The 24,496-nt window shown below is 47.1% G+C and overlaps 3 protein-coding genes and 1 long non-coding RNA gene across 13 annotated transcripts in view; 2 read left to right on the top strand and 2 right to left on the bottom strand.

Moving 5' to 3' along the window:
- The window catches only part of DCPS (decapping enzyme, scavenger), a 41,389-nt gene extending 29,749 nt beyond the window's left edge, over positions 1-11,640 (bottom strand). Inside the window, 2 exon segments of the mRNA XM_023208599.3 lie at positions 8,385-8,559; positions 10,467-11,640. Of these exon segments, the coding sequence (XP_023064367.1) occupies positions 8,385-8,559; positions 10,467-10,667 (376 nt within the window). The 5' untranslated portion in view covers positions 10,668-11,640.
- Positions 10,429-19,516, top strand: LOC111540315. The gene is made up of 2 exons (XR_002730937.1): positions 10,429-10,540; positions 19,223-19,516. It is a non-coding gene; the product is annotated as an uncharacterized LOC111540315 (long non-coding RNA).
- TIRAP (TIR domain containing adaptor protein) overlaps positions 19,141-24,496 on the bottom strand; it is an 11,776-nt gene continuing 6,420 nt past the window's right edge. For 2 of the 9 annotated variants that reach the window (XM_023208603.3, XM_023208605.2), the window contains exons 2-4: positions 23,192-23,315; positions 22,817-22,975; positions 20,588-21,344 (exon numbers count right to left, since the gene is read on the bottom strand). In XM_023208603.3, coding sequence (XP_023064371.1) covers positions 20,707-21,344; positions 22,817-22,883 — 705 coding nt within the window. In that variant the 5' untranslated portion in view covers positions 22,884-22,975; positions 23,192-23,315 and the 3' untranslated portion in view covers positions 20,588-20,706. Of the gene's footprint in view, positions 20,151-20,587; positions 21,345-22,816; positions 22,976-23,017; positions 24,125-24,496 lie in introns of those variants that run through there. The other 7 variants (XM_023208607.3, XM_023208606.3, XM_031936670.1 and 4 more) reach the window with 6 other exon arrangements.
- Positions 21,619-24,496, top strand: part of LOC111540314 — a 14,162-nt gene continuing 11,284 nt past the window's right edge. Inside the window, exon 1 of one of the 2 annotated variants that reach the window (XR_002730936.2) lies at positions 21,619-21,642. The gene's annotated coding sequence lies outside the window, so the exon portion shown is untranslated. The remainder of the gene's footprint in view (positions 21,643-24,496) is intronic. The other variant, XR_002730934.2, reaches the window with a different exon arrangement.

Below are 24,496 nucleotides of genomic sequence, written 5' to 3'. Positions count from 1 at the left end.
TTTATTTTTTAACTTTTATTTTAGGTAAAAGGGTACATGTACAGCTTTGTTTACAGGTAAACTGTCTCGCAGGGGTTTGGCATAGAAACTATTTCATCACCCAGGTAATAAGCATAACACCTGACAGCAAGTTTTTTGATCCTCCCACTCCTCCAACCCTCCACCCTCAAGTGGGCATTTAGGTTGATTCCATGTCTTTGCTATCATGAATAGTTCTACAATGAACATATATGTGCATGTGTCTTTATGGTAGAGCAATTTTTTAAAATTTCTTATTTTTTTTATTTCAATAGGTTTTTTGGGAACAGGTAGGAACTTACATAAATAAGTTCTTTAGTGGTGATTTCTGAGATTCTGATGCACGCATCACCTGAGCAGCGTACATTGTACCTACTGTGTAGTCTTTTATCCCTCACCACTCCCCACCCTTTCCCTTAAGTCCCATGTATCATTCTTATGCCTTTCATCCTGATAGTTTAGCTCCCACATATGAATGAGAACATACGATGTTTGGTTTTCCATTCCAGAGTTATTTGACTTAGAATAATATTCTCCAATTCCATCCAGATTGCTGCAAATGCCATTATTTCATTCCTTTTTATGGCTGAGTAGTATTCCATGGTATTATATATACCACATTTTCTTTATTCACTTGTTGATTGATGGACATTTGGGTTGGTTCCGTATTTTTGCAATTGCAAGTTGTGCTGCTATAAACATGCATGTGCAATTGTCTTTTTCATATAACGACTTCTGTTCCTCTGGGTAGATACCTAGTAGTGGGACTGCTGGATCAAACAGATCTACTTTTAGTTCTTTAAGGAGTCTCCACACTGCTTCCTGTAACGGTTGTACTAGTTTCCATTCTCACTAACAGGGTAGAAGTGTTCCCTTTTCACTGCATGCATCCACACCAACATCTAGACTGGATAAAGAAATGTGCTACATACACACCATGGAATACTATACAGCCATAAGAAAGTGAGATTATGTCGTTTGCTGCAACATGGATGGAGCTAGAGGCCATTATCCTAAGCCAACTAAGGCAGGAACAGAAAACCAAATACGTGTGTTCTTGTTTATAAGTGGGAGAAAAACACTGAGGACATACGGACACGAAGAAGAGAACAACAATCATCGGGGAGAAGAGGGGCCGGCCCAGTCACCCCCACACCCCAGAGAAGGGGAAGCATGCAGAAGCGAAAGTCCACAAATGCCCCAAACCTAGAAGTAGGAGGCTGAAACCAAATACCTTCACTTTCAGAACTGTGACTGAAAACCATACTTCAGAAGGAGGATGGAGCCCTTGAAATTCATGGGATGATTTTTCTAGTCCATCTAAGGACCTGCCAATTTGTCTTAACTCTCAACTGTGAAATACATTGTACATATAAAACATGGGTGTGTGTGTATATAAAATATGTACCACTTAAAGGCCTAAGTAAAATAAAAAGAATACATATGCTCAGAACACACAATCCAAGAAACAGAATATAACCAGAAATTTTTACATTCTCTCTGTCCAGCCCCACCCCGACCAGGGATAATCACCTCCCTGATTGGGGGGTTAATCATTTCCTTTTTGTCGTCATAGTCTTATTACACGTGTATGCATCCCTAAGCAGTATACTGTTCAGTTCTGCTTGTCTTTCAACTTCGTACCATTGGAATCACACCATGTGTATTCTGTGTCTTGCTTTTCTTGCCCTACATGGTGAGATTTATCCTTCATTGATACAGGCAGCTGTAGTTCATTTTCACTGCTGTAGAGAGGCACTGTAGGGCTATACCTCGGTCCATCTACCTACTCTACTGTTATTTGTTTCTAGTTTGTTGTATCATTAACAATGCTACCAAGCAAACTCTTTGGAGAATGGCTTGTCTTTTAAAATGCTCCTTCCAAACAAGTCCTCACCCCTCCCTCAGGAGGTCTGGGTTCTGCCTCTGCAAATAGCACAGGGCAGAAAACCCTGGCCTGTGGCTACAGTACCGGGAGTTCTCTGCAACCAGAGACGTGATTCCCAGGATCCCATCCCTCTGCTCCCCGCCCTGGCCTCACTCACAAATGCCTGTCTCCTCTTCTGAACTTGAGATTCCACCTCCTGGTTTACAAGGGGAAACAATTGGCCTTTTAAGAGGTAGCCGGGATTTCTGAGTCACACCCCTCTCCCTGCTATCTCCAACTTCTTCCCCAGGTAAAAGAGAACAGACCGCAATGAAAGAGCTCATTGACAGGCCGCAGGGTGACAGCTATGACAGAAAGGAGACGCAGGCCCTGCCCCGCCTAGAGGGTCAGAGGAAGCTCTCAGATGCCAGCCTTCAGGCCACTAGCTCCAGACATGTGCCACACAGCAACCGGAAGAAGAAAGGAAACCTACCCATGGGCAGAGCCAGTCACTTTTCCATGTTATATATATTATTCTATTTAAAGCTCACATCAATTGACAGTTAGAAAAAAATTCCAGGCAACACCATAATTACACTGATTGGATGCAGACCATATGCCAGCTACTGTGCCACATGCTCTATACGCCTTCTCTTAATGGGTCCTAATCCAGGACAGTGGCCATGAAGTCAATTTAGGGGATTAAGACCAGCATTTTAAAAAAGGAAACCAGCTGGGCGTGGTGGCTCACTCCTGTAATCCCAGCACTCTGAGTGGCCAAAGCAGGCGGATCACCTGAGATCAGGAGTTTGAGACCAGCCTGGCCAATGTGGTGAAACCCCATCTCTATTAAAAATACAAAAAAATAGCTGGGCGTGGTGGCAGGTGCCTGTAGTCCCAGCTACTTAGGAGGCTGAGGCAGGAGAACGGCTTGAATCCCGGAGGCGGAGGTTGCAGTGAGCCGAGATCACACCACTGCACTCCAGCCTGGGTGAGAGAGATTCTGCCTCAAAAATAAATGAATAATTGTAAAAATTAAAAAATGAAAAAGGAAACCAATAAGACTGAAACTAGATAGAAAATACTAGACAGTATGTCATAGTGGATGGGTAAGTATTGTTTAAAGTTTCACTTCTGGGTGCCTGTAGTCCCAGCTACTCAGGAGGCTGAGGCAGGAGAATGGCTTGAACCTGGGAGGCGGAGGTTGCAGTGAGCCAAGATTGTGCCATTTCACTCTAGCCCGGATGAGAAGCACGAAACTCCTTTCAAAAACAAACGAACAAACTAAATAAATAAATAAAGTTTCACTTCTATTCATGTCTGTTTGTCCATGTGTAATAGACCATAAAGTGAAACGTATCTCTCACTGCGGGCAGTGGCTAAAGAACGTTGTGAAAACTTCCTTATCTGTTTCGTAACTGTCCTACTGAGGTAAGTTCAGTTTCTAACCTAATTTAACAGAGAAAATAACTGAAGCTACTTCCCCAGCTTCATCTGTAGCACACACCACTGCCACCATCCCCCCCCCCCCGTCACTCCCGACATAACAGCCTCATTTCTGTTCTTCTTTCCTTCCCCAGAACACGTGCTGCTCCTCAGCCGAGTGTTCTCCCCTCTTTGCACGGCTAGCTTTCTTCCTATCCTTCAGGTCTCGGCCTGGGTGTCATCTCCACTGCAGAGAGCCCTCCTAGAGCCCTGGTCTGAGTAGGCTCTCTCCTGCTCATGGTCACTCAGGCATCTGCTTCCTTGTTTGCTGTCTGCCTTCCCCACTAGAACTGCAGAGACAGGGAGACATTGGTTATCTTCACCAACACAGACCGCACTTCTACTAGAGTAGCTGGCACATAGCAGACACTTCACATGTGTTAAGTGAATAAAGAAATGTCCCAGGTCCTCATGGTTAGCAAATGGCAAAGCCAGGATTCGCACCCAGGTCTGTCTGACGTGAGGCTTGTTCTCAGCACTGGCGCTGTGCTAAAACTCAGAAACAGCACGTTGCTGCCCCAGTGCACACCATGAGAAAGCATGAGTGCCCCAGCATGACTAACTCCTAAAGCCCATGCTCTCTCCATTATGTCATTGGGACAGACACGGCAGCCGGCAGGATGAGTGGCTCACAGGAGCTGAGAACGTGGAGGGGATAAATGAATGAGGAGACTGCGAAACCTCCAGGCTTGAGAGAAAAAGAAAGTTGCCAATGACCAGAGCAATACCAGAAAAAAACCAGCTGAGCCCATGATTTCCACTGTGGCCAGCTCAGAAATGAGGGGTGGGGGCTCCCCTAGGCAAACAGTATTCTAGAAAGGAGATCTAGAGAAGCAGCCAAAGACAGCAGAAAAACTCAAAGGAGCAACCATGCAGGGGGACAGACAGCTGAGGCTGCAGGAACTGCACATTCAGGGCCCTTGGGGTGGGCAGCGTTGATTGACTCCAAGGCTGGGACTGGAGAGGGAGGTCCCAGGCGCTGACTTAGCGGTCTTCCCACACAGGGGACAGCTGGCGTGGCCACAGGACTATTTTGGCAATGCTGCCACCTTGTGGCTGTGGAATGCCCAGCCCACGGGAAAAGAATCGACACAGGTCAGTTTGTGGGTTCATTCTTCACTTACTGAAAGCACAATATGGGTGACATGGCTCCAACCTTCAAGGACCTCACTCCTTATATCCAGGCAGTGACCAAACTCTCTGCTTTTCACCACTGTGTCTCCACCCCGACCCCAAACAAGACTGTGAGGACAAGGATGGTATGTCACTCATCTCTGAAGCTACGGTACGCGGCGTAGGGCCTGGCACATGAGACTAATAATAGCAGCTACTGCTTAATAGGTGCTCAGTGCTTTTAAGTACATTCGTGCATCGGATTCGTGAATTGCAACTATGAGACCTCCAAATGGAGATGTCAAGGAGAGGTTTATTTCAATACGAGCCTGGAGTTCTTAGGTCAGGGATGGGGAAATAAAGGTGGGCGTCGGAGGCACACAGATGGTGTTTTTTAAAAGACTAGTGCCTCTCAAAGCTGTACGTTCTTATGGCTGACCAGGGAGTTGTGCTAAAGTGCAGACTCCAGTGGTTCTGTACTCTGAAACAGGGCGCAGATTCTGTGTCTACCAGACTCCCAGGTGGTGCCAATACTGCTGGTTCACAAACCACACTTTGAGTGGTAAAAATCTGGAACAGAGGTTAACAAACTATAGCCAGCTGGGCCTCTATCTGTACAGTCGGCAAACCAAGAGTGATATTTTCATTTTCACAGGGGTTGAGAAAAAGAAGAAGGAAGGAGAAGGCGGAAAAGGCAGAAGAAGAAGGGGTTGGGGAGGGAGATGGGAGGAAAAGAAGAAAAGGAGACAGAGACCATTTGTGCCTCACAAGGCCTAAAATATTCACTCTTCGGTTTTCGACAGAAAAAGTTTGCCAACCCTCACCTTGAATATCACCCAGGGACAAGGCGTGCAGCTAAACAAGGGAGCAACTGGGCCCTGAAGCAAACCGCTGTGACTTCCAAATCCCCATCCCTAGTTTTGGTAGGAAAGCAGGAGTGCAAGGCACCACATGTACAGTCGGCCCTCTGTATTGTGGGTTCCGTATCTGTGGATTCAATCAAATGAAGATTAAAAATGCTTTAAAAAAGAAGGACATTGCGTCTATACTGAACACGTACAGACTTTTCTTGTCATTATTACCTAAAAACATGGTACAACAACTATTTACATAGCATTTACATTGTAGCAGGTAGTTAAGTAACCTAGAGATGATTTAAAGTATATGGGAGGATGTGCTTAGGGTACATGCAAATACTACACCATTTTATATCAGGGACTTGAGCATCCGTAGATTTTAGTATCTGAGGAGGGTCCTGGAATCAATCCCCAGTGGATACTGAGGGATGACTTCTATGCCAAGAAGGCAGGAAGGCCAGGGGCAGTGGCTCACATCTGTAATCCCAGCACTTTGGATCACCTGAGGTCAGGAGTTCGTGACCAGCCTGGCTAACATGCTGAAACCCCATCTCTACTAAAAATACAAAAATTAGCTGGGCATGGTGGCATGCACCTGTAAATTCCAGCTACTCGGGAGGCTGAGGTAGGAGAATCACTTGAACCTGGGAGGCGAAGGTTGCAGTGAGCCGAGAATGCGCCATTGTACTCCAGTCTGAGCAACAAGAGTGAAACTCCGTCTCAAAAAAAAAAAAAAAAAAATGAAGGCAGGAAAAAGTGAACTAACATCTGAGGCTCGCAGGTGGGTGGGGGTGGCCCTGGGGAAAGAATTATGGAGACACCTGGGGTTCTGAGTGGGAACAAGGACTTGTGGTGGGCCAATAACGCACTGCCTCTTTCAGTGCTTATCTTGGAAAAGACAATAGAAACAGAAGGAGCGGGCAGGGACTACCTCCACTTGTGTGCAGTGCCACAGAAGTACTGGGAAAATAAAGGGGAGAGCCTGTGAATTCCACAGGGTCGATCTGTGGGACAGAACCTTCTGAGTTTTGGCCAAGGGTGGGGAGGGTAGGTAGAGGGATTTCGGAAGGTGAGGGAAAGGGTGTGGCAGTAAAATAACAGCCTCAGAGCCTGTAATGTGGGGGCCACCCCAAGTTGTGTTTGGCCACAGTGCCTTCTGTCATGCTTCTGCCGCCCTGTGCTGAGGAATACATTTGCTTAAATGTCAATGCCTGAGAAAGTAAATACAGCTGTCCATTTCCATCAACTTGTACCAATTAATCTGGCTTTTGCTCAATGGAAGACAAGGCTGTTTTGCATTAAGTCATGAAAGGTTTGCTTGTCTCACCATCAAGTGTTCACATATATTTCCAAGGGACAATAATAGCACCCATTCATGGAGCGCAGAAAAGATTATCTATCAAAAACTGTGGGGCAGGATAGCTGTAAAGCCAGACTGCTATTAAATGCTGGAGGGCAAACAAAAAGACAGAAGGATATGACAAAGTCACCATGTGCTGTAAAACAGATTACAGAATTTGCTGGTTGGAAAGAATCTTTAAGGTCAACCAGTCTCCCTCATGTTTCTAACAAAGCTGCCTACAAAATCTAACCATCTTGAGAAAAAATGCCCATGTCACACCTGGCTTTTGGCATGGAATATTCTTTGTAATAAATTAAGAAATGCTTGCAATGAAAAACAAATCTCTGCCTTTTAACCCATGAATTCCTGCCCTTCTCTCCCATCCCCCTTGATCACACTAGCTGTCTCTCCCACCAGAAAGTAGGTTCCTTCAGGGAAGTGACTGATTTTCGCAGCACCCGACACGCTGGCCGGCCCACAGAATGAGTATGGTGAGCAAGACTCCAGTCTACTGAAAAACCTTAGCTTTCCTGCCACCTACTGGCTGTGTGATTTTGGACAAGTTATTTAACCTTTCAAAAGCCAGTTTCCTTACTTGTAAAGTCCTCTCACAAGAGGGCTGTTTTGAGGATTAACTGTGTTAATAATACATGTAGATTACTGGGAATGCTAACTGGCACAATAGTAAGGATTTCCTAAGTGCTGACAATTTTTATCATTCAATTAGTAGATTAATCTATTATTCTGGCCGGGCATGGTGGCTCACACCTGTAATTCCAGCACTTTGGGAGGCCAAGACAGGTGGATCACAAGGTCAGAAGTTCAAGACCAGACTGGCTATGATGGAGACCCCGTCTCTACTAAAAATACAAAAATTAGCCGGGCATGGTGGCAGGCGTCTATAATCCCAGCTACTTGGGAGGCCAAGGCAGGAGAATTGCTTGAATCTGTGAGGCGGAGGTTGCAGTGAGCCGATATTGCGCCATTGCACTCCAGCCTGGGCGACAGAGCAAGACTCCATTTCCAAAAAAAAAAAAAATCTATTATTCTGTCCCATGAATCACACTCTCTCCCTAAAACATACTACACTAGAACAAGGTTTCTCTTTTTTTTTTTTTTTTGAGACAGGGTTTTGCTCTGTCACCCAGGCTGGAGTGCAGTGGTACAATCTCGGCTCACTGCAACCTCTGCCTCCTGGGTTCAAGTGAGTCTCCCACCTCAGCCTCCCAAGTAGCTGGGATTACAGGTGAGTACCACCACCTTGGCTAAATTTTGTATTTTTAGTACAGATGAGGTTTCACCATGTTGGCCAAGAGTCTGGTCTCGAACTCCCGACCTCAGGTGATCTGCCTACCTTGGCCTCCCAAAGTGCTGGGATTACGGGCGAAGGCCACCCCACCTGGCCAGGTTTCTGAGTTTCAGCACTATTGGCATTACTTTGCTGTGGGAGCCTGTCCTGTATATTGTAAGGTGTTTAGCAGCATTCTTGGTCTCCACCCACTAGATGCCAGAAGTAACACCCCACCACCACCCCCCATCCTTGACAACCAAAAATGTCTTCCCCGACGGCCAAATGTCCACTAGGGAGGAAGTCTCTCTATTGTACTAGAATATGCAAATAGAAAGTCTGGTCACTACACCACCTAATTTCCCACCATCCCATTCACCCTCCATACAGCCACCTTGGCCACCTCTTGCTCACCACTCAGTTGTCTTGGAGGGAACAAGTGATAGGTGCTGTAGATATCGTTGGAGAACTGCAACTGGAGCTCAGGGCTGCCTGTCAGGAGCTGAGCCACCTGTTCCACCTGAAATGGTGTCTTCTCCAGGATCACAACGGCATCCTCTCCATTCCCATCCCCAGAGGACTCATTCACCTGTGGGTAGAGGCATCATCAGTGGGCTCAAGGGCAGAACCACAATGAGACTCTGGAGAGCAGAGACAGAAGCTCCCAGGGCCTTTGAAATCAACTTTGAAAGTACTTGGGATTTCCTTCCCTGAAGTCTTCCTTTTGGGAAGTCTAGCCAATGGCACTCACATTTCTTTTCTCAGAGAAGGCATCTCTCTTTTTTTTTTTTTTTTTTTTTTTTTGAGGTGGAGTCTTGCTCTGTCGCCCAGGCTGGAGTGCAATGGCGCAATCTCGGCTCACTGCAACCTCCACCTCCTGGGTTCGAGCAATTCTCCTGCCATAGCCTCCCAAGTAGCTGGGATTACAAGCGCATGTCACCACACCTGGCTAATTTTTGTATTTTTAGTAGAGACAGGGTTTCACCATGTTGGCCAGGCTGGTCTTGAACCCCCAATCTCAAATGACCCGCCTGCCTTGGCCTCCCAAAGTGCTGCGATTACAGGCGTGAGCCACCGTGCCTAGCCAGAGAAGGCATCTCCACCCAAATCCTTGTGGCAGCTCTCACACCTTTCTTCCCCAGAATACAAGGCTTCTCAGTTGTCTTCCATTTTAGGCTTACAAGACTTCTGTCAAGTTCTCCCCATTTCAGAAGAAAAGATGAAAAACAGATCTTGAGTGACTTGCCCAAGGTCACACGAACAGTCAGCACTGAAACAGAAACTAGAACCTGGGTCTCCCAAGTGACTCCTAGCTCAAAGGCTCTCATGGCTAACACCTTCAACAGGTGCTGCACACTGAGGACAGCTGGGCTGAGAAAACCAGACAGAACCTCATACAAAAAATAAATAAATAAAAAATAAGGCTGGGCGCCGTGGCTCACGCCTATAATCCCAGCACTTTGGGAGGCAGAGGCGGGCGGATCACCTGAGGTCAGGAGTTCAAGACCAGCCTGGCCAACATGGTGAAACCCCGTTGCTACTAAAAATACAAAAATTAGCTGGGCATGGTGGCGGGCACCTGTAATCCCAGCTACTCGGGAGGCTGAGGCAGGAGAATCACTTGAACTCGGGAGATGGAGGTTGCAGTGATCACACCACTGCTCTCTAGCCTGGGCGACACAGAGAAGAGACTCCGTCTCAAAATAAATAAATCAATCAAAACAAAACAAAAAAACAGATACAGAGGCATGGAAGCCTAGGCCAAGGTTCCCCGATCCTCCCAAAGGTGAGAGTTCCTGCTAGTAGTTCTGGGGAACCCCCATACCTGCCCTGGCTAGGCCTCCTCACTAGTTCCTGGAATGGTCTCCATCTCTCCTCAGCCCCTGCCAGACTACTGAGCACGTTGGTATTGGAGCAAGCTTTATCTGTCTCGCCAGAAATATTCCGTAGTCCTGAAGATCAGGTAACTTTCATCTCCACATCCCCAGGACCTAGGTTAGTGTGTGGCATGTATGAAAGCGCGTGTGTAGAACTGAATTAACAATTATAACATATTGTTCTGTTAGGGCTGAAGTCGTGTAAGGCGGAGATCACATCTCCTACACTCTCATGGACTGGGGGACATGTTTCCAGGGACAGGGATGAGCAAGACATCTAATATTTACTGGGTTCCTAGTCCCTATATACATAAATGGATGATGAACGGCTTGGGGAATGTAACATGCGATCTTTAATCTGCAATACACTCTCCTAGTAGATATTTCTACTGAAAGAGACATTAGAAAAATTACAGCTAGATGTGTTTATTGCCTTAATTTCAAGGGCAATCTTGCCGCCTTTTACCGCCCCTCTATGCATTCTAGTGGCGCACTCCCACCTCCCCCGAGTGATAATGATTGGTATTTTCCGGCCGAGATCCGGAAAAAAAATCCGCCTCCGAGGCGATGATTGGTTCACCGCTTCCCGCATCCCGCCTCAGGGGTTGCCTCCTGGTACCTTCCCGTGTAGGAAAATGATTTTGTCCCGCGCAGACTCCCTCAGCACTTTCTGCACTCTGAAGCCGGAGAATGGTAAGCGGACAGGAGCACAGGTACCATTTCCAACTCCTGCTTCCTTTTCTACTGTGCTGGCGGCGTGGGCCTCCTCCACGTCCAATTCACGCTTTCTCTTGCCGAGTTGAGGAGCTGCGTCCGCCATGCTGCCTGGGAGGCGGTGTGCGCCTGCGCGCCCTGCGCCGGCCCCGCCCCTCGGCCGAGCCTAGCGGCCTGGCTGGGCTGCTAACTCCCGGCGTACCCTGCTCTGGCACCCGCTACAGCGGGCTGCGTGCAGCGCAAAGCGGAGCCCGCAGACCTGTCCCAGGGCGCGCCTTTCAACCAAGTTACTGCCTTTGGCCCCGTTGTGGTGCTGGCCGGCCCTCAGGGAAGGGAAAAGAAGGTTGCGAGTCCCGAAAGCGGCGGGCTAGAAGTGGCTGCGCAGTGAAGAGGGACCCCCAGGCCCACGCCCCGGGGTGGGAGCCGAAGACCCCCTTGGGCCACGGGAGTGTTGGAGGCCTTGTTTGAATACTGACATTTTAATCATAGTTTCACCGACGTTGACCAATTATAAGGGAAGCAACATTTCTGACGCAAATCCGTGAACCCATTTTATTCCTTGGTCGATTTTTTATACCGAGTATTTAAGTCATTTCCATTTTTCTCCCATTTTAATTACTTTGCAGAAATTTTCATCGTGATCAGTTTTTTACTTTGTAGACTCAGCACTTTTCTGCTGACAAGAAAGGTAAACGAATAGGGCCAGAAGAACCATTTCCATCACCCACTTATTTCCGGGCTGGAGGCATCCCCCTCCTCTCTATCTAGTTGGCCTGTATTTCTGCCCTGCTACGCGGGGTTATGATTTGCAGTATGATTCGCCTCCCAGGGTTTCGTTTCTCTCTTTTTTTGTTGTTGTTGTATAAAATTATTACTTGTAACTTCTGCTATTGAGGGTTTCTTTAGTGACGTTTCTGGTTAGCGCGTTTTTCGCTGGTGTTATTTAACAGATCTAAATTTTGTCCAGAGTTGGTACCTACGGCCAGGCGCGGTGGCTCACGCCTGTAATCCCAGCCCTTTGAGAGGTCGAGGTGGCGGATCACGAGGTTAAGATATCGAGACCATCATGGCCAACATGGTGAAACCTTGTGTCTACTAAAAATACAAAAACTAAAAAATTACCCGGGCGTGGTGGCCGGCGCCTGTAGTCCCAGCTCCTCGGAGGCTGAGGCGGGAGAATCGCTTGCAACACAGGAGGCGGAGTGCTGCAGTGAGCCCAGAGAGCACCACTGCACCCCAGCCTGGCGACAGAGCGAGACTCCGTCTCAAAAAAAAAAAAAAAAAGAGTTACATCGTTTCAGTCAGCCACACATTATTTTTGCCAGTGATTTGAGTTTAGGTTTTCAGACAGATCTAATGGGACAGTTTTTGCCATTTTCAACATTAGCAACAAGATGCAACTTACAGTCAGTTTTGGTCAGTAACAAAGTGTACCATGTGTTAGTTTGATTTTTGGATTACTTCTACCAGAAATATAGATTAGGAGTTGGATAAAAGACTGCTTTTTTTGTGATGCAGAAAGCATTATTAGGAGAGACTTAGGATCTGTCACCCAGGCTCACTGCAACCTCTGCCTCCCAGGTTCAAGCCATTCTCCTGCCTCAGCCTCCTGAGTAGTTGGGATTACAGGGGCGTGCCACTACGCCCAGCTAATTTTTTGTATTTTTAGTAGAGTCAGGGTTTCACTGTGTTGGCCAGGCTGGTCTTGAACTCCTGACGTCATGATCTGCCCACCTGGGCCTCCCAAAGTGCTGGGATTACAGGTGTGAGCCACCGCACGCTGCCAAAGTAGCTACGTTTTTACAAAAAGAGCCCAGAATTGAGAGCCATGAAGTCGGTCCCCAACATTGACTAGCTGTGTGCAACTTTGGAAAAGTCTCTTAACCTCTCCAGGTCTCCATTTTCCATGTGCCAGCCACTATTAGTTCTGAGCAAGACAGTGAGGCCTCTTCTTTCATAAACTGTATATTCAAATGCGGTATGTGAAGTAAACAAGATAATGATTAAGTGCTGTGTATGGTGTTTTTTTTTGTTTTGTTTTGTTTTGTTTTCCCCTGTCACCCAGGCTGGAGTGCAGTGGTGCAATCTCAGCTCACTGCAAGCTCCACCTCCTGGGTTCACACCATTCTCCTGCCTCAGCCTCCCCAGTAGCTGGGACTACAGGTGCCTGCCACCACACCCGGCTAATTTTTTGTGTTTTTAGTAGAGACAGGGTTTCACCGTGTTAGCCAGGATGGTCTCGATCTCCTGATCCTTGTGATCTGCCTGCCTCAGCCTCCCAAAGTGCTGGGATTACAGGCATGAGCCACTGTGCCGGGCCAAGTACTATTAATAGAACAAAACTGGACAGTGTGAAAGAGCCTGGGGATAGGACTCCCCTGCTTTTTTTTTTTAATTTGGGACAGAGTCTCACTCTGTCACCCAGGCTGGAGTACAGTGGCGCAATTTTGGCTCACTGCAACCTTCGCCTCCCAGGTTCAAGCAACTCTCCTGCCTCAGCCTCCGGAGTAGCTGGGATTACAGGCATACACTAGCACACCTGGCTAATTTTTGTATTTTTAGTAGAGACGGGGTTTTGCTTTTGGCCAGGCTGGTCTCAAACTCCTGACTTCAGGTGACCTGCCCACCTCCCAAAGTGTTAGAATTACAGGCATGCGTCACCATGCCTGGCCAAGCCCTTTAGATAAGATGATTGTGGTCAGCCTCTCAAAAGGTGACATTTGAGCTGAGACTTGAATGAGAAGGAACCAGCCATACCAGCCATATGAAGAGCCCAGGCAGAGTAAATATTAGCTGTCAAAGACCCTAGAGCAGTAATGTACTTGACATTTTTTAAAAAATAGGAATGACTGCTGGGCACAGTGGCTCACACCTGTAATCCCAGCACTTTGGGAGGCCGAGGCAGGCGGATCACTTCAGGTCCGGAGTTTGAGACCAGCTTGGCCAACATGGTGAAATATAGTCTCTACTAAAAATATAAAAATTAGCTGGGTGTGGTGGTATGCACCTGTAATCCCAGCTACCTGGGAGGCTGACGCAGGAGAATCACTTGAACTCAGGAAGTGCAGGTTGCAATGAGCCAAGATCGCGCCACTGCACTTCAACCTGGGTGACAGAGCAAGACTCCGTCTCAAAAAAAAGGAATGACCTGTGTAGCTAAAATATAATGAGCAAAAGAGAAACATTTGAAATGAAATAGTAGAGGAATGTATTCATTAGCGGCAAAATTCAACAATATGGGTATAATTTTGATTAAAATATAAAACCAGAATTCTACTCTTCAAAAAGTCTGGCTCATGTCCCACATGGGGGCTTACAACTGTAGTCCCAGCTACTCAGGAGGCTGAGGTGGGAGGATCACTGCAGCCCAGGAGTTTGGGGCTGCAGTGAGCTATAATCACACCACTGCACTCCAGCCTGAGCAAGGGAGTGAGGCTTTGTCTATAAAAAAAAAGAATGCCTGTTTCCAGGAAAGGATGAGCTCATAGGAAGCCTCAGCTACCAGAAGTTCTATTAAATACCAGACCTCAGAGTGAAAGGAATCTTTATGGTAGCACAGTGAAGATTCAGTTCCTCAGTTACACTAGCCACTTAGCAAGTGCTTGATAGCCACTTGTGACCAGTGGCTACCATATGAGCACAGATGGAGAACATTTTCATTATCAAAGGAAGTTCTACTAGACAATGCTATATTAGGTTACTCATTTATTATAAAGCCCTGTTCAATTGTTTAGTTTTTTAGAAATCTTAAAATTTCTCCCATGCCAGGTGCAGTGGCTCATGCCTGTAATCCCAGCACTTTGGGAGGCCAAGGCAGTGGATCTCCTGAGGTCAGGAGTTTGAGACTAGCCTGGCTAACATGATGAAACCCATCTCTATTAAAAATACAAAAATTAGCTGAGTGTGGCAGCAGGCACCTATAATTCCAGCTACTCGGGAGGCTGAGGCAGGAGAATGGCTTCAACCTGGAGGCGGAGGTTGTAATGAGCCAAGATTGTGCCACTGCGCTCCAGCCTGAGTGACAGAGCGAGACTGTGTCTCAAAAAAAAAAAAAAAAACCTCCCAAATCTTTTCTTTTTTAGTCTAAAGAAGGACTGGATACTTCCCACTTCCATTTCAGTAATTATGACAGACTAAACTGAAAACAAGTCAGCTACAAAACTACCCGAACATAACTAAAACATTCTTTTAGTTACGTTGCTGAGCTCTCAAAAAAGTAAAAATTGCAGGAACCGAAATGATGCGGGAGTTTGAATCTATAGAGTGGTAAGGGGATTTTTAAGGTGAAAGCTATTTTAAGGGCCACTGCTGATCTCTAGACATCTAGCACATGATTCAAGGGACAAGAGACAAGACCTGAGCTTATGTCTGAAAGAGGAATTAAGATACAGAACTTTCCATAGAGCTAAGATCCCTGAAGGTCCACCAACTCAATGAAGGGGCCAACAATTTTTTTTATTTTTTACTTTTTGGATATGGAGTCTCGCTCTGTCGCCCAGGCTGGAGTACAGTGGCACGATCTCGCTGCACTGCAACCTCCGCCGCCCCAGTTCAAGCAATTCTCGTGCATCAGCCTCCTGAATAGCTGGGATTACAGGCGCCCACCACGCATGGCTAATTTTTTTGTATGTTTAGTAGAGACAGGGTTCGCCATGTTGGTCAGGCTGGTCTTGAACTCCTGACCTTGGGTGATCTCGCCTTGGCCTCCCAAAGTGCTAGGAGTATAGGCCACTGTGCCTGGCCAGGCCAACTATTTTTTTTTTTTTTTTTTTGAGACGGAGTCTCGCTCTGTCGCCCAGGCTGGAGTGCAGTGGCCGGATCTCAACTCACTGCAAGCTCCGCCTCCCGGGTTTATGCCATTCTCCTGCCTCAGCCTCCCGAGTAGCTGGGACTACAGGTGCCCGCCACCTCGCCAGGCTAGTTTTTCGTATGTTTTAGTAGAGACGGGGTTTCACCGTGTTCGCCAGGATGGTCTCGATCTCCTGACCTCGTGATCCGCCCGTCTCGGCCTCCCAAAGTGCTGGGATTACAGGCTTGAGCCACTGCACCCAACCAACTATTTTTTAAAAAGAAAAATGCTGCCCTACTAAAGGAGAGAAGGTGATTAGGAAACTTGCCTGCTTCAACCGTTGTCCCAGAGGGAAGAAGGAAAAAACCTCCTAAGAATTTATAACCACAGATGATTCTTCATGCAGACAGACTTCACATTCATGATTGTGTACATGATCCAGGACACTCAGACTGAAATATCTACTTAAACTGGTCTTGTAGTCTTTACTGACTTTTATACCAAATGGACTCCAGGAGAAATGGAAAATCTAAATAGATCTGTAACTCTTCAAGACATTGAAATTACAGCTTTAAATTTTACAATAAAGAATATTCTGGCCGGGCGTGGTGGCTCACACCTGTAATCCCACTGCACTCAGGCCTGGGCAATAGAGCAAGATTCCATCTCAAAAAAAACAGAGACTATTCTAGGCCCAAATGGTATTACAGATGAGTCTAACAAACATTTGAGGAGCAATTAATTCCAATCTTAAATTCTTCAAATAATAAAACAAAGCTGGGCGCAGTAGCTCACACCTGTAATTCCAGCACTTTGGGAGGCCGAGGTGGGTGGTTTGTGAGGTCAGGAGATCAAGACCCTCCTGGCTAACACGGTAAAACCCTGTCTGTACTAAAAATACAAAAAATTATCCTGTTGTGGTGGCACGCACCTGTAGTTCCAGCTACTTGGGAGGCTGAGGCAGGAGAATTGCTTGAACCCGGGAGGCAAAGGTTGCAGTGAGCCAAGGTCGCACCACGGCACTCCAGCCTGGGAGACAGAGCAAGACTCTGTCTCAAAAAAAAAAAAAAAAAAGGGAAAGAAAAAATTATGTATCAGAAAACCTACAACGCACACATTTAGTGCAGAAGTGTGTGAAGCATTCCTTTTAAGGAAGGAATGAGACAAGGATGGCTGCTATTGTCACTTTGTTTTATTGGAGGCCTTAGGAGCCACAAAAGGAACTAAAGTTTTTATTTTGTTTTGCAAATTGTATGACTGTTTATAGAAAATCCGACAGGACAGGAGTGGTGGCTCAAGCCTATCATCCCAGCACTTTGGGAAGCCCAGGCAGGCAGATGGTTTGAGCCCAGGAGTTCAAGACCAGTCTGGGCAACATGGCGAAACCCCATCTCTACAAAAAGTACAAATAAATTAGTCAGGAGTTGTGGCACAGGCCTGTGGTCCCAGCTACTCAGAGGGCTGAGGTAGGAGAATCATGGCTTGGGCCCAGGAGGTCGAGGCAGTGGTGAGCCATGATCACGCCACTGCACTTCAGCCTGGGCAACTGCAAGACCCTGCAAAGTTTATAATCGTATAGAATTAAGTAATTCAGCATGCTGTTTAATACTAGATCGATATGTGAAATAAATTACAATTCTTTATATCAGTAATAGATAAAAATGTAAAATTACCCTTTACAACAGCAACAGAAAATATGAAATGGTAGGGAATAATTCTAATAAAAAGAGGAGCTGACCAATGTGGAAAACATAGAAAGCTTTATTGAAATACACTTAAAGATATAAGTATATGGAGACATACTATTTTTATGAGTAGAAAGACTCATAAACATATCTGTTTTTTCAAAATAAATCTATAAATTCCATGTAAGTCCAATAAAAATACTAACAGGCTTTTTCCTGGAACGTGATGGTTGAATAAACAATTTATATGGAAGAGTAAAGGAACAAGAAAAGTTAAAGTGATTTTTGATGTATAAGAAGAGCAGGAAGAATTGACCTACAAATCGTCCAGGCTTATTAAAAACATCAGTAAACAAGCCAGTGTGGCCTCAGCACAGGGTTACACAAACAGATAAAGGGAGGAGACTGGAGAACCCAGTAACAGCCCCCAATATATGATAATATGTGACAGCAGTGACATCATCATCAGTAGGGGTGGGGTAAGGATGGCCTAGTCAGTAAATGATGGTTATTCAAATAAAAAAAAGAATTGGATCTTTGACTAAAGAAAACAAAAACCCAAACAGAAAATCCAGGTGGATTAAAGACAGAAGAAAATATACAGATGTCCGGAGGACTTCCTGAGTAAAACACAAAAAGCACAAAGTAAAAGGTAAAATATTTTAGGCTGGGCATGGTGGTTCACGCCTGTAATCCCATTTTGGGAGGCCAAGGCCGGTGGATCACCTGAGGTCAGAAGTTCAAGACCAGACTGGCCAATATGGTGAAACCCCATCTCTACTAAAAATACAAAAATTAGCCGGGTGTGGTGGTGCATGCCTGTAATCCCAGGCTTAGGCAGGAGAATCAGCAGGATCTTCTAGGCTAAATCCTAGAAAATCTTGCTTGCGAAAATGTACAAAAAAGTTCAGAGGCTCATTGTTTTTAATAGCAAAAACCTAGGAACAACAAATATCCATTTGGAGAAGAATGTGTAACTAAATGGTGGCATATTTACATCATGGGATGAAAGTATATTATTAATAACTGGCGTGTCATCCATCCACATGGATAAATCTCACAAACATTTGGTGAAAAGGAAAGGAATCTGCAGAATACAGACACTGTAATGCTGTTTACATAAAGTATAAAACCATGTAAAACTAAACAATATGCTGGTGGGGGTGCATACATATGTGGTAAATGTATACAGAAAAGCTAAAAGCAAGAAGTTCAAAATTCAAAATATTGGTTATTTCTGGTGGGGGAGTGGGGAGTGCAATTCAGGGCACAAAGGGACCACTATAAGAGATGATAAGATTTTGCTTCTTAAACTGGGTGGTCGGCACATGAGTGGACATATTATTTGTTAATCCTTTTGTGTATAATAAAATAATTTTTTGGTTTTTTTTTTTTTTTTTTGAGATGGAGTCTCGCTTTGTTACCCAGGCTGGAGTGCAGTGGTGCGATCTTGGTTCACTGCAACCTCTGTCTCCTGGATTCAAGCAATTCTACTGCCTCAGCCTCCCAAGTACCTGGGACTACAGGCCTGCGCCACCACACCCAACTAATTTTTATATTTTTGGTAGAGACGGGGTTTCACCATGTTGGCCAGGATGGTCTCGATCTCTTGACCTTGTGATCTGCCCACCTCGGCCTCCCAAAGTGCTGGTATTACAGGCATGAACCACTACACCTGGCCTTTTTTTTTTTTTAGACAGGGTCTTGCTCAGTTGCCCAGGCTGGAGTGCAGTGGCGTGATTTTGGCTCACTGCAACCTCCACCTCCCAGGTTCAAGCAATTCTTCTGCCTCAACCTCCTGAGTAGTTGGGATTACAGGCGCCCGCCACCACACCCAGCTAATTTTTGTATTTTTAGTAGAGACGGGGTTTCGCCATATTGGCCAGGCTGGTCTTGAACTCCTGACCTCACGTGATCCACCCGCCTTGGCCTCCCCAAGTGCTGAGATTACAGGTGTGAGCCATGGTGCCCGGCAAAATAATTTATAATTTAAAAAATAAATTTTCTCTTTCTAGCACTAAAGATAGAAAAAATAATAAAACTTTTTTTCAGCAAAAGAGGGATCATGATAGGGAGAAGTGAGAGAGGGGGCACAAAAGTACATGTTGGAGGAAATAATGAAATTCATTTCAGTTCAGAAACAAACTTACTGAGAACAGATGAATGAAACCTTGCCTGTCCTATAAGGAATACCGTCATCTGTCAGAAGAAAAATGCTGATTCTTCCCAGTCCAAAGGTGAAGATGGTGACTGTGAAAGTATCAGCTTTAGCCAGACCACGGATGAAGCTCTCAGATGTCACAGCATCCGTGGGCTTGTGATCTCAGGTGAAGGCGTTGAACCCTGAGCCCTGGCTTCCCATCTCTTCACTGGCTCCCTCCACCACCTCACCCCCACATTCAGCATGGCTTCTAGGTTTGTGTCTTTAATGGCGCTTAGGCAATAAACACAAAATACAGTGCAGTGCGGACTGCGTCTTCCTCACAGCTTTCTGAAGTGAATCGACGTCTCTGGAAAGAGGAACAGAGTAGTGTGAGTGTGAAGGGCTGGATTCCTCTTGCTTTCTCCTGACGCCCATTCCAGGGTTTCCCCAGGCAACTGGGAAGACCATCCATGGTGAGGTCTGCAATCTAGGCTTCTGGCTGATCCGTCAGGTGAGTCACCTCTTTAGGACGGATACCAGCGTACGCCAGTACCCAGTTCCAGGGGAAGACAGAAGTGTGCGCCAGGCTTCTTGTCCAGTTACGCAGGATATGAGCCCTGCTGGCCACCATTGGTCAGCACCACCTCCTACCACCTCCAGTTTCTGGCTTCCTCATGGCTTTCTTGGGGAGTCCCCAGCTTCCTCGTGGCTTTCCTAGGGGGAATCCCCAGCTTCATGGCCTTCCTGGGGGAGTCCCCAACCTCTCCATGGTCTTCTTAGGGAGCCCACAGTAATGGAAGCCTGATGGGTGCTGTGATCGCAGGGACACGGGCAAAGCGCTGCAGACTCGCTCCCTATACCTCTTGTGACATCTGTGGGAATCCAAGGCCCTGCGTGGGTTTTCTATTTCCAGCTTTACTCCAACTTCTGGGGTCCCATGATATAAAACGTGTCAACTGAGTGTCTGCAGATCTGAAAGAGACCAGTCACAGCATTGTCACCCTTCCCAAACCCAGCATCTGTTTTCCCCAACAGGTCCTGCCTCTTCTACCTTTTTATCTACTACCACACTTCCAAACCTACTGCAATAGCATGGCCCTCCCCAGATACACTCATATGCACTTCTTTCCTATTATTTTGCATCATTTTGCCTTAATAAACCAATGTCCCTCCTGGCACCTTCCCAGCTCTTGATGGACATCTCCAGCCTGATCTCAGAGAAACGCAATGCTATTACTGTTACTACTACTAGCTAATAACTTACTGAGGACCTGATTTGTGCTAGGCTCTGCCCATTATGAATACATGTGCTAGGCCATGTTCTGAGCCCTCAGTCTATATACTGTTCTCATTTCATAGCAATGGAAACGTGGTGGTCAGTGAGGAAACCAAGGCACAGAGGGGGTAAGTAACTTGCTCAAGTTACTTTTTATGGGTTAATAAGTGCAGGAGCCAGGATACAAATCCTGACGGCCTTTTCCAGAGGCTGCACTTTGAACTACTAGGCTACAGGGCTGTCTCCTAAAAGTCAAAGTAGATCAGATACTGTGGCTGAATCCCGTTTCCCTTCTCCCTCCTGTAGTAGCTTACAACGCATGACAGCTTCTTTGACTTGGCGAAAGCCACCATCAGGGCCCCTGCCATCGACGTAGTACATGAATCGGAGCTCAGGTGGGTAGGCATCTCTGCTGAGGCCCGACAGCAGGGGGATGGTGCAGCCCTCAGCCCCTGGGGCCTCGGTCAGGGCCTGCAGCATCTGGTACTTGCACCAGGGGTCCTGAAGGAAGCCCGGCGTGATGAGCAGCACACGGCAGTGACTATTGTTCAGTGCCTGGCACAGCTCGGACACGATAGCACCACCTGGGGTTGCATCCCGGAGCTGCAGGAAGCAGCGCAGGCTGGCGGTGCTGCCTTCCAGGTAGGAGACCAGGTTCTGGGCAGCCACCAGGTCTTCCTCACTGTGGCACATGCAGACGTCATAGTCTTTGCTCCAGCGACTACTGCCGCTGTCACTGGCGTGTGTGGGTGGCAGGCTGGGAGACGTGACTAAGCTGAGGCTTGGGGATAGTCTGTCCTGTGAGGGAGGCTGTGAAGTATCGCTGGAGGTGCTTTCTGGGGAGTCCGGCCTCTTCTTGGGCTTCTTCAGCAGGGTCTGCCTGAACCAGTCTGTGGGGGAGAAACACCACTCAGGCCTGTGTCTTCTTAACAGGTGCCTTCTCACTGCCCACACAGGGAGGAGCCCACCTCACAGCGAGGCAGACAGACTGCAGTCCGCTTCCCTGCACTGGGAAACATTGTATTCTCAGAAACCTGTTGCTCCACTATTTTTTTGTTTTGTTTTGAGACAGAGTCTCACTCTCACCCAGTCTGGAGTGCAGTGGCGTGATCTTGGCTCACTGCAACCTCCGCCTCCCAGGTTCAAACAACTCTCCTGCTTCAGCCTCCTGAGTAGCTGGGATTACAGGTGCATACCACCACCCCTGGCTAATTTTTGTATTTTCAGTAGAGATGGGATTTCACCATGTCGGTCAGGCTGGTCTTGAACTTCTGACCTCATGATCTGCCTACCTCAGCCTCCCAAAGTGCTGGGATTACAGGCGTGAGCCACCGCGCCCCACACTTCACTATTTTTGTATATCCTTTGGGACTTGCCTAAAAATGCCTTCTAAAGGTAAAGGTTTTGGACGCATGTCAGAACTCTGGAATCCTTATGTGAGATTGTCCCACCAGCCTGGTTAAGAGAAGTGGCCTTGCACTACTCCCAGGCTCTTTGATACCTGGTACCCCCAGCCCACCTTAAGCAGAACTTCCCACTAGAGCTGACTAGTCAGCCACCCGGGAGTCTGCAGGCAGAGCTACGTTAGGCGAGAAGGATCCATCAGTCCCAGAGCCCACTTCCAGCACCGAGGGGAGGTGGACTTAGATTAGGAAGGGCTACCTATACAGGAAGGAAGGGGCATGGAGGACTGGCATCTGTTTGGCCCCAAGAAATCCTAGATTGTCACCAGATGGGGAAGAGGCTAGTGCTCAGAGCGCTGAGGAGCGGAGAGCCTCGCGATTCAGAACCCACAGTCTGCAGTCAGGGACACGGTTCTGACTGTGGCTCACTTTCTGTATGACCTTCAGCAAATTAGTCTGTGTCTCCATTGCCTCATCTGTAAAATGGGTTTGTCTTAGGTGCTGAAAGTTCACTGAGAATGCAGTGTCAGGGGTGTTGTAGGGACTCCGTAAGGAGATGAAAACCCAGCTTCCCCAGCCTTTAATAAGGACAGATAGTTGTGGTGGGGATTGATTCATTTTCTCTCTGCTTGGCTTCTCCTCCAGATGGTTCTGGAACAAAGATTTACACAACGAGAGACAGTGTTAAGCCCTCAGCACAGGGGTTTCCAGGCTGGGAAAGCTAGCTGAGCAGGCTTGGAAAACCTCTGAGCCAAAAGGATCAAGATCTGGCTGAGCTGACGCAGGCCTCCCCTCCTCACTCTCCACCATGCGTCCAGGCCCTGAAGTCAGGTCGGGAGTTCCCCCCGTTTCCTGCGTCTCTCTCTGAGTCTGAACCAGGCAGGCCTCCCACCACGCCCTATGGAGACTGAGCACTACACTCAGGAACACAGCAGAGTCGCGAGTCCGGTTCCACTCACCAGCCATCTTGCCTAGAGGCTTCTTAGGCCGAGAGCCAGGAGCTGGGAGGGAGGTCGATGATGCCATAGCTTGGGGGTCAAAACTAGCCCCGTGAGACCAGGCATCGGTAAAGGGGGAGGAGGGAGAAGACCCAGTCTTGACCTCATGGAGCAGCCATCCTACAGAGGGCAGAGAGAGAGAATCACAAAGGCTGCACTTACCCTGCTCTCATTCCCCGTGGATGAGCTCTGGGAAGTTCTGTTTCTCTCCTGATGCCTGACAGAGGCTTCCTCTCTAAATGGGTCCTGCATTCCTCATGAGATTAGGGCCAGAGACGACTGTGATTGGAGCTGGGTTCTAGATAAAGCCAGAGCTGTTAGTGTGGTCAGACTTACAGGGTGTGAGCTCAGCATGACCAGCTGAGGGACTGTTCTCTGCTCCACCTGGCCAGGAGGATATTCGGGATCTGGGGAAGGGCAGCTGTCAGGCAGCTCTTTACAAGGACTTCCTATGTAAGGCCTGAAATGGTAGAAGAAGGACAGTTGCTATTTGGACAAATAATTATGTATCCAGATAGACAGAAGCTGAACAGTAGAGAGCGAGCACATGCAGGAAATCTTGGGAGACTTTTCCTCCAAGTCTGCCTCCCCCTGAATAACTCCATCCATAGACCCATCGCTCCTGCAGCCATCAGCTCAGGAAGGTCATGTCAAAAAGTGGTGAAGACTGCAGGCTGCAGGTAGAGTGCCTGATTCTCATCTCTGGTTAACCGTGGTCTTTGGCCATCTTACTAAACTCCAGTTTCTCCATCCATGAAACGGAAGTACTAAAGCCTCCTTCTCAGCATTATTGTGAAGATTAAATGAAATAATTTATGTAACATCCTAATGGTGCTTGGCATGTAATAAATGCTTAGAAAATGTGGGCTACTATGTATATAAAATAATCTAGATATTGGAGGGATATATTATGTTCATGGTTCATAAAACTTGTAACATTAATGTTTCCCCAACTGATCATTAATTCAGTGCTGTTGCAAAGTCTAGAAGATTTTTGTTGTTTAGGTTTATTGGTGGGGAGGTTGTCAGACTGCTTCTACATTTATATGGAAATAAGAAAGCCCAAGAATCCCTTAGAAAGGCAACCCACCATGTTCTCTTCCCACCATAGTGACAGAGGATGCCCCTGACAGTGGACACTCCTTCAGCCTTAAGTTTCTGTGGAGCAGAGCCTGTGGGGGCTGTAGTATTCTAGTGACACTTCTCCTGTGAAAGGCTAGCAGAGCAACTGGCACAGGGCTGCTTTCTCTTTGGTGGATCAAAACAAACCTGAAAACTCATAGAAACAAGTATTATTAGACACACTAAAATAAAACATTTCAAAATTTAAAGAATGTGGCCAGGCACAATGGCTAATGCCTGTAATCCTAGCACTTTGGGAGGCCAAGGCGGCGGATCACCTGAGGTCAGGAGTTCAAGCCCAGCCTGGCCAACATGGTAAAACCCCATCTCTACTAAAAATACAAAAATTAGCTGGGCGTGGTGGCGGGCACCTATAATCCCAGCTACTTGGGAGGCTGAGGTAGGAGAATCTCTTGAACCTGGAAGCGGAGGTTGCAGTGAGCTGAGATCACACCACTGCACTCCAGCCTGGGCAACAAGAGCGAAACTCCGTCTCAAAAAAAAAAAAAAAAAAAAAAT

This window comes from Piliocolobus tephrosceles, chromosome 13 (assembly GCF_002776525.5).
Source record: "Piliocolobus tephrosceles isolate RC106 chromosome 13, ASM277652v3, whole genome shotgun sequence".
NCBI lineage: Eukaryota > Metazoa > Chordata > Mammalia > Primates > Cercopithecidae > Piliocolobus > Piliocolobus tephrosceles.
Note: the sequence above shows the minus strand (reverse complement) of the source record. Positions and strands in the feature narration are given on the sequence as shown.